Genomic DNA, 12581 nt, shown 5'->3' on the forward strand with positions numbered 1-12581 from the left:
TGAGAAGGTTTCCTGAACAAACATCTAAGGATGTTTAGCTGGGCTGAAAAAACATTTTCCTTGTGCTGGGTGTACAAAGAATATGAACAGGAGGGCTTAGAAAAAGAAACAAAGGGCTCTGGGGAAACAGAAAATATGTGAACACCTTGCTGCTTTGGCCTTAGATTTCATCTGAGTGGCATGGTCAAGTAACCAGATCTTGTTTATAAGGTGCAAATTTCAGCTGATAATATATGTGGCTTTGCAGATTTTTCCCTTTCTAGTTGTGTAACTGGAAGAATATTTTGCCTGTGCATTAAGCTAAGTAAAACCAGTTGTTCTAGTCTTTTTCTTCTTCCAGTGGTGTTCCATATAAATTACATGAACGAAGCAAAAACAAATACAGAACCACTTTTCTCCTACACTAATTAAAGTCTAGCTAGCTTGTCAATTTATAAAACTTTGGGATCCCTTGGCTGGAGTTTCATGACACATTTTTATAAATCAAAACCAGATGACTGCTTAATAAAGGTATTGATGTTTGGCAGAAAATATAGGAAATGCCCACTACAGAAATAAAAGGATTAAGTGATCCACTCAACAGCAGTAAAAGTTCCCATTAACCACAAGCATTCACTCTGAACATGGAGCAGCCCTCTTAATTACTCTTTTATTCCAAAATGGCCTCTTTTTTTTTCCTCCATTTTATCCAAGCACAATGTTTGTCTCCTGAAAGTGGGGGTACAGAGGGAAAGATTATGGCATCTTTTTTATGTGACAGACTGAATTTCATTAAAAAAAGCAGATCCAGTAGTTTCTCAAAGGGCTTAGGCCTGCAAGATACCAAGTGCTCTGGCCAAGCACTTAAATGTGTACTTAACTTTTATGTATGCAAGCTGAAAATTAATTACTGGTTGAAGTGCTTTCCTGGCTCAAGGCCAACACTTTGCAGGATCAAGGCCATCTCATATAAAAATCTCCTGCAATTTGGGAGAGCACAAAGCATTGAAAGAGCAGTCCATACACTAATTTACCATAAATTGGGGATCTGGAGCAAGAATAGTTAGGTAATGTATGTCTTCACCGTGATAGAGAGAAGAACAAATTCAACTGACAGGCGCAATCTGTGACCACTTATTCCAATTTTTTACCCAAATTACCCTGTTTTATAATGACCTCTCTTGACTCCCTCTCCCACCTGAGATCACAGCCTTGCTTCTACAAACAGCATGCCCAAGCTGAAAACAAGGAATAGCTGTTTCCACTGAGAGCATGTCTCCCATATTTTTGCAAATTGGAGAAGCACCAGGTTAAACCACCCTGCCAAAGTCTGGCAATGCACAGGGCTGCTGGCACTGGAGCAAATTTCACGTGCAACAGAGAGCAACCTAGGAATTAGTACTCTAAAGGACTTGGTAACTTTCATCTTTTATTTTGTGAAGTTATTGAGACTGTACTAAAGCCAGAAACACAGAAATCAAGAAGGGCTCTGCAACTGTTCTGAACAAATTTTCAAAAGGATACAGAAAAGCCAGAGCCAAACTCTTGCAGAGGTGCACAATGACAGGACAAGAGGCAACAGATGCCAGAGTAGGAACATGGGACATCCTGATTAGATATCAGGAAAAGTATTTTTCACCACAAGGGTGGTCAAACACTGGAATGGGTCACGCAGAGAGATTGTGGCATCTCTGTCCTTGGAGGGTTCCAAGATTCAGCTGGACACAGCCCTGAACAATCTGATCCAATCAGACTTGCTCTGAGCAGCTAGCTTGATCTCCAAAATGATCTCTAGAGACCCTGGGTTATAATAACAACCTAAGTAATTTTTTCAATCAAAAATTAGACCGCCAGAGTTTGTGGGGTTTCTTAGCCAGAGTCTCCAATATGTATTGTGATACTGAGGGATAACTGCAGCACTTCATGAGACACAGGGTATCCTGCAGAGACCATTCAGGATGCAGTATCACTGAACATCACCATTCAGTTTGCTTCTGAAGGAAAGGAAGGAATGTTTCACTAGCTAAAAGGTCTTAAATCTCAATACATGTGATTTCTATCTGATGTTTTTCACATAGAAAAACATCTATCTATCTATCTATCTATCTATCTATCTATCTATCTATCTATCTATCTACCTACCTATCTATCTATTCCAGAAAGTTCCGCAAGCCTGTGTCAGCACACTCATATCTAGAAATCTGTATCAGAGAGGGCAGACAGTCCTTCCTCTTCTGAATAAATGAGTTTGCTCAAGTTCCACAAGCCTGTGTCAGCACAATCATATCTAGAAGTCTGTATCAGAGAGGCAGAGAGGGCAGACAGTCCTTCCTCTTCTGAATAAATGAGTTTGCTCAACTGGAACTAAATCACAAAAACAAACACTCAGGACACGTTGTACATTTCTCCACATCCAGAAGAAATTCAGTCCTTTGAGTAAACTCAAGATTCAGTGGAGATTGTTTCTAGGCATTTCATTTTTCTCTTGAAAATGAAGCCATAACACTCTGAAAGCATGTGAGGCCTTTCTTCATAATGAGCAGTGTACTGGATAGTGCAGTGCTGTAGGTGTGGATTGATACAGTACCACAAATAAGAGGTCTTGTCCATTATTCCTGCAACAGAAGGCTGAGGTTGATATTTATTTCAAAATGTTCATAGTATATTATTTCTTGTCTCTTTACAGAAATACCCACAGCCTATAAATTCATGAGGTATTCTGAACAATATCTATCTGTATCTCAACGAACATGAATTTATACAGAGAGGTCAAATACTCAAAGTACAAGAAAGCAGCACCAGGCTGCTGTTTGTTACTGACCACACAGACCATGAAAGCAGAGAGATTTCTTACTTTTAGGTAGACCATCTTCTAGCTCTATTTTAAGTAAGAAAACTGCCAGCATTGTTTAATTATCTGCTCTCCAATATTTATATTAGGCACAAAAATGATGACATACAACTTTATTTTAGGATATGTAAACAAAACCAGAGGTTTATTCAGCCATTACCCTGCAATACTTCCTGAGAACATTCATCTTCTGACACATAGCTGTCTTCTTTATGCGCAAACAGAAAATGGAAACATCATTTTTCATCTACAACTTCCACAGAAAATAACTTATAAATTCCACCCTGTGTCCTTAAAACAGTTTTTACTCAAGTTTAAATCATAAGCAATGGTGCTTAAATAACTTATTTGCATAGACTAATGAAAGGCAGATTTCCACATGGCAGTGACAAACTCATCCTTCCAAAATCCTCAACTTCCCTTCTCTCAGTACTCCAGAGGAGATGAAATCTAGAATCTGCCATCAGATTTACACGCTATGAGCAGGGATGGGTACAAGGAACTCAGCAGAATTCAACTGGGAGTTCTCCATGCCAGACAATTCCATTCCATGTCCTAGTACAAGCAGTGCTGTTACTGGACATGTCTTAAGTGTTGCACATCTGTCTCTTCCTGATCTGTCCCATGCTCTGAAGCCTTTGTAAAGAGGACAGAAATGCTTTTATTGCTTGCAATAATTGCATTTATTTATTTATTTAAATTGCATTTATCTTCTCTCTGACATATATTTAAAAATCAAAACATTCTTCATAATGTCTCATAACACAGCCAGAAAGTAATATCTGTCTGTAATATTCTACAGATTTCCATTTTATTTCATTTATTACCCATATTATACTAGCATTTAGTGTCTGCAGAATACTGGCTGCCATATATATGCACATTTATATATACATATGAAAGGATAATTGTAGACACAGGTAGAAAATATAAATAAAGACATCATTGTAGGAAGGGGAAATGTGAAATCTCTGCCTTGTACCTGTCAGGTCATCTCACAAGTTACCTCATGCCTCAGCATGGCTGATGTTCTTTGCTAAGCTGCTGGATCATCTAGGAAAGGTGCTGGCCAAATGGTTTGGGATCCTGTTTTAGGGGAGACATTCATATAGGATCTGCCCACGCAGAATCTGCTTTACATATGTGCTAATTCCTGCACTGTGAACTGCACCTATTTTTTAGCAGTTTTTTTTTATATTGAGCAGGGAGATGAGGGCACTCAGCTTCCAATACAATTAACACTACTGCTGTGTCCAGATGCACTACATTGTTTTGGAAGCCTAAAGGAAGTTTAGAAAATAGGAGCAAATGGAAGTGGGAAAAGGGCAGGAGGATCCTGAGTGCTTCCTTTTGACAAGTTTAGAACAAGCATCACACACATTTAACATGCTGCAAAATGTGGCACCACAGAAGGATGCAGAGCACAAACAATCCAACAGGACACACAATATCCTAGGTATCACAATGTGAAAAACATGACATATTGCACATAAAACAAACAGCATTTCTAAGACATTTTCCAACATGTCTCCTTTGTGCTTTTCCGGTGCAACAAGTCCTGATTTTATCCATCTGCTGGGTCATGAGAGCCCTTTGACAGGCCAGATTTAAGCATAATTGACAAGGAATGTCCCAGTGCTTCTTCTGGCTTAGATCCTTTGTATTAATATTTTATATTTTTAAAAAACCCAAAATGTAACAGAGAATAATAACTTAGGTACAAATGATGGATTTAAAAGACAACATGTATTTTTAAATACCATTGCCACCTAAAATTAATTTCAATCAACCATATTTGATGAATAATACAAAGACCTATCTTTTCCCTTGTAACAAGACTGTACCACTTTCCTTCCTTGTATTTCCAGTAAAGCACTTACCTACTTTCTATTTAAGATTACTCATTTCCCATATTCTAACCTCAAACCAATAGGTTTACTTGTAATATTACTTTGATAATTTCTCTGCTTCTGAACAGACCAGGCAGAACTTCAGCAGCCCACTTAACATCCTTTATACAAATCTACAGTCAAAGTTACATTTCAGGACCAGAAAGACCAAGTTTTAATGACACAGTGCCACTTTAAAACCAGTCCCACACTAAGCCTGTCATGGTTTAAGCAGCACTGTCTGCTCTAAAAGATTTACCAAGGCCTATTATCAGCAAAATAAGGGCAGCTCATATCAGACAAAATGTACTTTTACTACTGTAGTTTATGCAGTTCTGTCAGCAAATACACTGCAATATCCTCACAAAACCAAGGACCTTTTTGCTGGTGCTAAACAGAGATATTTTACTTTTTTTAATTGAACGTTTTGCATATCTTATCATAGTGGTTTCTTGTACAGATCTAAGTTTAGTCTTTAGATGTGGTTAGTCAAATTAATTTGCATTATTATGATTGTCTGCTATTCTCCTTGCTACAGGCTGACACTCTAAACAACAACAAGTGAAGTAATGAGCTCATCAACTTGTTTTTAGCAACCTAGGAACGTAAACCAGCCTTCCCCTCAAATCCAGACCTACCTGCTCTGCAAGGGAATGAACTCTGCTGCTCTGAGCATCTCAGCACAAGTTGCTTTGTCTAAACTATACAACAATACATATACAGCTAATGAGGAGAAGTGGGAACTTGAAGAGACGGATTTTTTGGATATGTGTTATTTATTAGCTCAGCATCTGATGCCTACCTTTGAACAATACTTCCTATCCTGGAAATGTTCACACTTCTCCACCAGCATGGGGATCTCAGTTGCCTAGCTGGGTTTAAGCAACTAATTTCTGATGCCTGGAACAAATGAATTTCCTACAACTGGAACACACTCGTGAACAGCACCTGCAGTGGCGTGGCACACAGCACAGGGATATCCACAGTAAACCTCACCTTTGTGCCAGCACTTTTGGACGGCACTAAGAAATGACACCATTTCTTCACCAGCTGGCAGAAAAAAACCTACTTTGGTGATGTGTGTAGGGGCAATGTGAATTACCTGCACTCCACTTACTTGAGCAGGTTGCCGAGGTTGAAGAGAGCTCGATTGTGCTGGGGGTTGAGCTGAAGGGCCCGTCTGTAGTAGTCCTTAGCCTCCACCACGTCTTTGGTCAACGTCCCCAGGTTGTTGAGAGCACTTGCGTGACGAGGGTACAGCCTGGCAAAGAGAAAACAGGAAGTTACAGATGCTCATTAATTGACAAATAAAGCTGATGTCACTGACTCTGCCACCAATGCTGTTTGGCACTCAATAAAGGGAAAAATGTCAGCCAAAAACCCCTCTTTTCCCTTAATTTGCTGCAGGTCAGATGGGATCCTGAGGACCCTTTTCAATTCCCAATCAGATTTCCTATTGTTCCTATATATCTCCAGGGCAAAATGGAACATTTGGAGACAAATGTTTGAAATGGAACAAACTGAAAACCTATCATACCCTTCAAGCAAAAGGTAAAGTGACTAAAGCGGTCTGAATGTTTTTATTCAAAATGCCTTTGCAACAAGCAAGAACTGCCTTGTCAAAAAATGTTTCCATTGGAAATAGGTTTTGATATACACAGAATCCAACACAACACTGTTGAAAATTATTTGTTGGGTCTTTCAAATTTTTTATCACAATAAAACTGATAAAAAACGTGCAAAAGGAAACCTGAAATCAGCTGTTGAACAATGTTTTGAGGACCAAGCAAAATGGTAAAAGAATCTGGAACCAGACTACTTAAGAGTATGAATTCTCTAAGAAGAGGAAGCATTTGGTTTTCCTTTTATCTGACCTGTTGATCTTCACATCTGCCTGTTTCAGTGATATCATTGAGCCCAATGCATCTCTGTTAAAATTCTCCACAAATTAGGCAGCAGGTCATGGTCAATTCAGCAGTTTAAATTCTCAAAGTTCTGCTCCTACATTAATATTTCAGTTTGTAGGTCTTTCGCTAGAAAACTCCAGAGGTGGAAGTGATCCAGGGCTTGATGAAAGCATCCAGGACCCTTTGTGGGATAGGTAGGTGAAAACTGAGGGTCATTATGATAAGGAAATAAATTTTTGACAGCTCACAGAGGTCCCTGGAGACCAGCTGTGTGAGAAGGTCTGAGGCTCTGAGACCAAGTCATCTGACAGTTCTTTGCCTTAGGTCCCTGATCATGGGAAAGTGAAGTGGAAAATGACATTAAAAGTAGTTGGCCATGAAAGCACAGGGTACAGCATGAGAAGGGGCATTTAAAGGTAGAAGAGATTAAGACTCTGTAGTATAGACTGACTAAAGTTTGCAATTGTTTTTAATCCAAGACTTTCCACTGTGAGGTTTGGGTTTTGTTGGGGTTTTTTTTGCCTGGAGTTTTTCACTATGTCAGTTCAGCCCTAGGATTTTCTGTGCTTAAGTACCATGAATAATTTAGCATTTTATACACTGCTGCAACATTTGTATCAGTCACTTTTTCACTCCACAGCTCATAAATTATTTTGGCAAGGTCTTATTTGGGGGTGAAGCTGGAAGCATTCAAGGGAACCCTGGGAGAAATGGGCATGCACCACTAACAAAACCAGGATGTTTCCTACCATTAAGTAAGAGAAAAGCCCAAGTGCTTTTTTCACCTAGCAAACAAGGACTGCAAAGCCACACATTTGAGGAGAAATTGTTCAGGGATACAGCCACGTGGTTTTTTTAAAACTGGCCTGTTATAATAACAAGCAATAAATGTAGTAACCATCACTCGTAGCAAATAATGACTACGGAGTGCCAACATCCCTCCCACACAGGTGAGCATCCCGTCCCTCAGAGGTCACCCCCTGGGCTGCACTGCCCCGTGTCCACACTCACCCCCACCACCTGCATCACTGCTCAAGCGACTTGTGAAGAGACCCCTAGCTGAACTTGTCACAGAGGAGCAAAGAGTAGTGAATTTGTGGTGAGAGCTGCAGTTAACATAGAAACAGGATCACTTTCCTTCAGTGAGCCTGATGCATTTCGGGGTGTGAGAGCCTTCCTGTGCATGGAGATGCACCAGTAAAAGAAAAGATGATGATGAGGGTGTAGTGTGGAGTCATGACCTTGGCCCTCAAAACCATTTGTCATCTAGTCTAAGTCTCCCCAGGTGCAGCAGGCTGGGAGAAATGCTTTCCAGAGCAACAGCAGGGGAGGAATGGAAAGGGCCAAGCTGGCTTGCTCTTCAGCACTTGGGATGCAGCTCTGTGATACCTTGACCAGAATCTCAAACGAAGAACATCTTAGGGCAAATGACCACGGGCTCAGTCTTGTTTCCCATTTCCTCCAAGGGATTTTGACATAGTTTTGGACCAAGAAAAAGGTCTGGGAGTTAATTTTTTCAGCATTTTTTACCAGATGGCTATGATAAAAGTGTGCACTACTTCTGTCACTACTCACACATAAAACAGCTACAATATTTGACATGAAGTCACTTGAGTTACAAGTGGGCAAAAGGATTTCAGACAATTCTCGGAAAAGTCAGAAACAGATTAACATTTTACAGCCTTAAACCTGATGGTTTTTCTCTCAAACTTTCAGAAATTAATTCTGTTCTTGGCCTTTAGTGCTCCTATGGCATTTAGGCACAGGAGATTTGCTTGCACCAATTTGGAGTGGAATGAAAACTCAAGATTAAAAAAGGGAACGGATTTCACCTTTAAATAGCACAATTCTGACCAGCAGCTCCATAAATACACTTCTGAGCTCAGTGCTAAAACCTCTCAACAGCAAATCACAGGATGCAAACACGTCTCCTGTGTATCCTGGGCTCTATTTCTTGTGTTTTACATTTATTCATTACATCTCATTGCCCTTTCCAAGAAATGTAAGTGAAACCCCAGAACCTCAGCAAGCACAAATTACCTGCTTAGCATCTGGCCTGAAGAACTTATGAGATCTGCAATTTTACATGTCTGAACAAAAGTCACGAGAAATTCTGACCACAGTGAGATAAGGTAGTGGTGTTGGGCTTTACTGCTAGGGTTCAGCTCTTTTATTTCTCTCCATATATTTTATTTGGAATATCACTTTGTTATGGTGTAGAGCAAGCTGCCACTCAACTGAGTTCAGCAGAACAACCAAGCCTAAGAGAGTGTTTCCTCTGCTAAGGTAACCAGAGCCAGAGTCTGAGCCCATGACCATCCATGCTGTTACAGAAATCATTGAATCACTGAATGTTTTGGGGTGTGAAGGACCTTAAAGACCATCCAGTGATGTTCAAATCATTGAATCACTGAATGTTTTGGGGTGTGAAGGACCTAAAGACCATCTGTTCCAATGCCCATCCACTATGGGCAGGGATTCCTTCTACTGGACCAGGTTACTCAAAGCCCCATCTGACAAGGCCCTGGACACTTTCAGGAATGGGGCATCCACAGCTTCTATGAACAATGTGTTTCAGTGCCTCAGTGTTCTTGCAGTAAAGAATTTCTTCCTAAAATCCCATCTAAACCTGCCCTCTTTCTGTTTACACTGCTTTCACACCACCCTCAAATAGTTCCCAGGAGTGGTCCAGGCCTGAGCCCAGATCAGGGTTTGGTCCCAAAAGCCAACTTGGACTTGGCCACTGTCTCTCAGAGGATACAAACATTTACTGAATACCTCCAGGTCAATTTATGCCAGTTGACCTCAGAGCTAAAGAATATGGACCAGATAATTTTTTTATTTATTAATATGGATGTTGAATAAAGGACTAGCAGCCCTATTTAAACTACCCTTTGTTCAGGCACACCCACTGCTGCTAACAACAGTTCCCTGGGAGTAAAAACACAGCAGAACAGTCTTGTGGCAGGATTTACACCGTGGCATAAAAGCTGACCACAAGTTACAAATGAAGCAACATTTACTCAAGAACTTTCAAAATGCAAGACTTGCAGATACACCAAACTTGTTTGCTTTTGCTGCAGGTGATTTGTTGTTGTAATGGAGGGATATTCATGTACTTCTCCTGTTTTGAAGTTATCAGGAGATTTGTGCTCTTTATCAAGACTTCTGGAATTGATCTCAACAAATCCTGATATTCAGCTTCAACTTGTTTTGATTTTAAGTTCTCTAATGCAAACATTGTCTCTTCCTCATTCTTCATTCATATGAAGAGTGTATTTACTTCTTAGAAGGGTCAGAAACACATACCAAGGCAGGAAGATCTCCAATGAACCTGGAGTCTCTTCATGCCACAATAATGACAATACTCAGAATCCAGACTTTATTTTATAAACCATCACTCTGAAGAAACTGAGATGCAAGAGACGATTGTTGGAACATATCTAGCTTGTTTTGCACTTTCTCTTAAGAAACAGAGCTTTCTGTCTGGACATATATAGGGCTGTGTTTTCCTTGCCACCACCACTGATAATGCTAACAGTCTGCAAGCAATATCTTCTTGCTATGCATCTGATTAGGTAGAAATTCCTCTAGGCTTCACCTAATCAAATGCAAGTGCTGCATTATTTATGAAAGAAAGCTGAATTTCATTAAACTTATTCTACAAGTAGCAGTTCATGTAAGAAATCAGTTTATTCTTTCCTTTAGAAATCAGAATAATTTTCTTTAAAAATCTACATTCAAGGATAATTATAATAGAAGTCTTGAAATAGCAAAATTATGGGAAAGCAACCCATAAAAGTATATTTTAAAGCAGATGGAGATTTCATTTCTAAAGAGAAGACATGTGGGTTGTTTCCTTGTTGTAGAATGAATAATTCAAATGGTTCCTCCAATGCTGTATCTGCAATTGTCAGAATAAATTTCAGCAGCCTTCCCTTTAACTATTACAGGTATAGACTGCACAAGAACTCCTGTTAGCAATTATCCCCACTTCTTTTAGGTTAGCAAAACCCTACTGACTTGCACAATCAAGAGATTTCCAGTTTATCAAGACAAAACCAGGCATAAAACATATACAGTCATCAAAATGCTGATGACCATTTATTCTGCTTTTTCATTTAATGCCGCTATTACCTGAAACATGAGGGTTTTGAAAAAAATTTGGAGGGCTTTGTTTGGCTCTGTATCTGAATTACAAGACAATTACAGAAAGAAGAGAAAGGGATGAAATTTGTTGTCATGACTGCAACCTATGATCCACCAGGAATTTTAATTCTTTTAATTCAGATTGAGAGAGACCAGTTAAACAACTGGCAAGCTCTGCTCGCAGCCCTGCCTGGTTTGGTGCCAGAGGTATTCAGGGGAGGAAGGCATTAGTGTGACAACTACCCACTTGCTCTTAGGAGCATTATGTGGTTTTTGTACAGCCATTGCTCTGTGGATAGCAAGCAGCAGGGGATGGGGCCAGACTAGCATGCAATTAGCCTGGAAAACTACCATGGAGAGCACGGAAAAAGCTGTAATGTCATCTTTCAGGGCTTTGGGCAGCCCCCCCACAACCACTGCGTGATAAAAGAGGTTATTGAAAGAAGCCCAGAGACACTTCTCAGAGCTGGGACAGCCCTGACATGTCACAAGAGGTTCACTCTTCCTAATGCCCCAGCCCTTCATCACCCTCCAAGGGTTGACAATAAGCCTGTTGAAAGCACATTCCCAGTGACTTACAGCATGAGTTCTTATAACCATTATAAAACTTGTAAGCAACTCTGGTCATCATTAACCCAACAGCCATGCCATGGCAGCAGCAGCAGAAAGACAAAAATCTGCCTGCATCATCTTGCAGAATATTCAAAGGGAGTCCAGGCATATTAATTTCTTCTATAAATTAAAATAATAAGTGAAAATAATAATAAAAAATAATTATTCCATGGAGAGATCTAGTGTGCCTATTTGTTTAACACATCTTCTTATTAAACAATGCGTTTAACCTTAGCGCTCACAGAAACCACGCCACCACTGAGGCAGCTGTGGTAAGTCAGACCCCTGTGCTGCCCTGACAAAACAGGCTGTGTTACCTCTCCGTGGGGCAAGAGGAGAGGAGAGTCTGAAGAGCCTGGGCCACAGCTCTCACCACTCCTCCTCCATACCAGAGGACACTTCCCTGACAGCCACTCTTGGCTCTCCTGGTGCCTGTCCAGCCCTACCACCAAGCTCAGCATCCGTGGGCCTCCCTGCAGCCACACTAAGCACAGGGACTCAGGCCGTAATTACTCAGGCCCAATTACTTGCTGGCAGCATGGCAACTTGCTTTTAAGGCACGTTTTGCCCATTCCAATATATACTGTAATTATTGGCATTGTTTTGCCAACTAAAGTAAGAATGTTATATGAATAACGTTTCTATCTGTGCCAAGTTTTAATACTGCCCATTTTATATTTACTCCAGCATACTATTTCAAGCCAATTTTCCAATTTTAATATTACATCACACTCATTTTCATGTATTTATGTAAGTTCTCAATAAAGCTCTATGTCAGATTGAGTTAAAACATGATCTGATGTAATTCTGAGACCAGTCATCCTTCTGGGAACAATTCTGCACTGGCAACAACTCAGGTCATGGCCTCATGATGGTGTGGCACCTTGTTTCAAGAGCTGCTCTACATGATGTGGAGATGTGGATGGCAGATCCTGTGTCTTCTTCAAAAAGGTTTTCAATTTGCAACATTTTAATTTCTTTCAAGAAAGGAGAGGTGATCCTGCAATATCAAGCAGCAGCTGTTTTTTTCTTGAAGAGTTCTAGTAGCTGCATCAATATTTCCTCAAAGGCAACACCCTTCAGCTTGGCAGAAGATTTGTGGCAAGCTGGTATTTTTTCTATTTAAAAAAGCACCTGGAAATCCTGTTGAAGTCAGGCAAGTGAGAGATCTAATGCTTTTAGGTTCCTTTGAAA

General features: G+C 40.2%; 1 protein-coding gene across 3 annotated transcripts in view; it reads right to left on the reverse strand.

Annotated features, from left to right (window-relative positions):
• TMTC1 (transmembrane O-mannosyltransferase targeting cadherins 1) overlaps positions 1 to 12581 on the reverse strand; it is a 140041-nt gene that overhangs the window by 19452 nt on the left and 108008 nt on the right. For all 3 annotated transcript variants that reach the window (XM_039707848.1, XM_039707849.1, XM_039707850.1), the window contains one exon: positions 5837 to 5980. In XM_039707848.1, coding sequence (XP_039563782.1) covers positions 5837 to 5980 — 144 coding nt within the window. The remainder of the gene's footprint in view (positions 1 to 5836; positions 5981 to 12581) is intronic.

The sequence above is a fragment of the Passer montanus genome, unplaced genomic scaffold (assembly GCF_014805655.1).
Source record: "Passer montanus isolate IOZ18808 unplaced genomic scaffold, ASM1480565v1 scaffold20, whole genome shotgun sequence".
Lineage (NCBI taxonomy): Eukaryota > Metazoa > Chordata > Aves > Passeriformes > Passeridae > Passer > Passer montanus.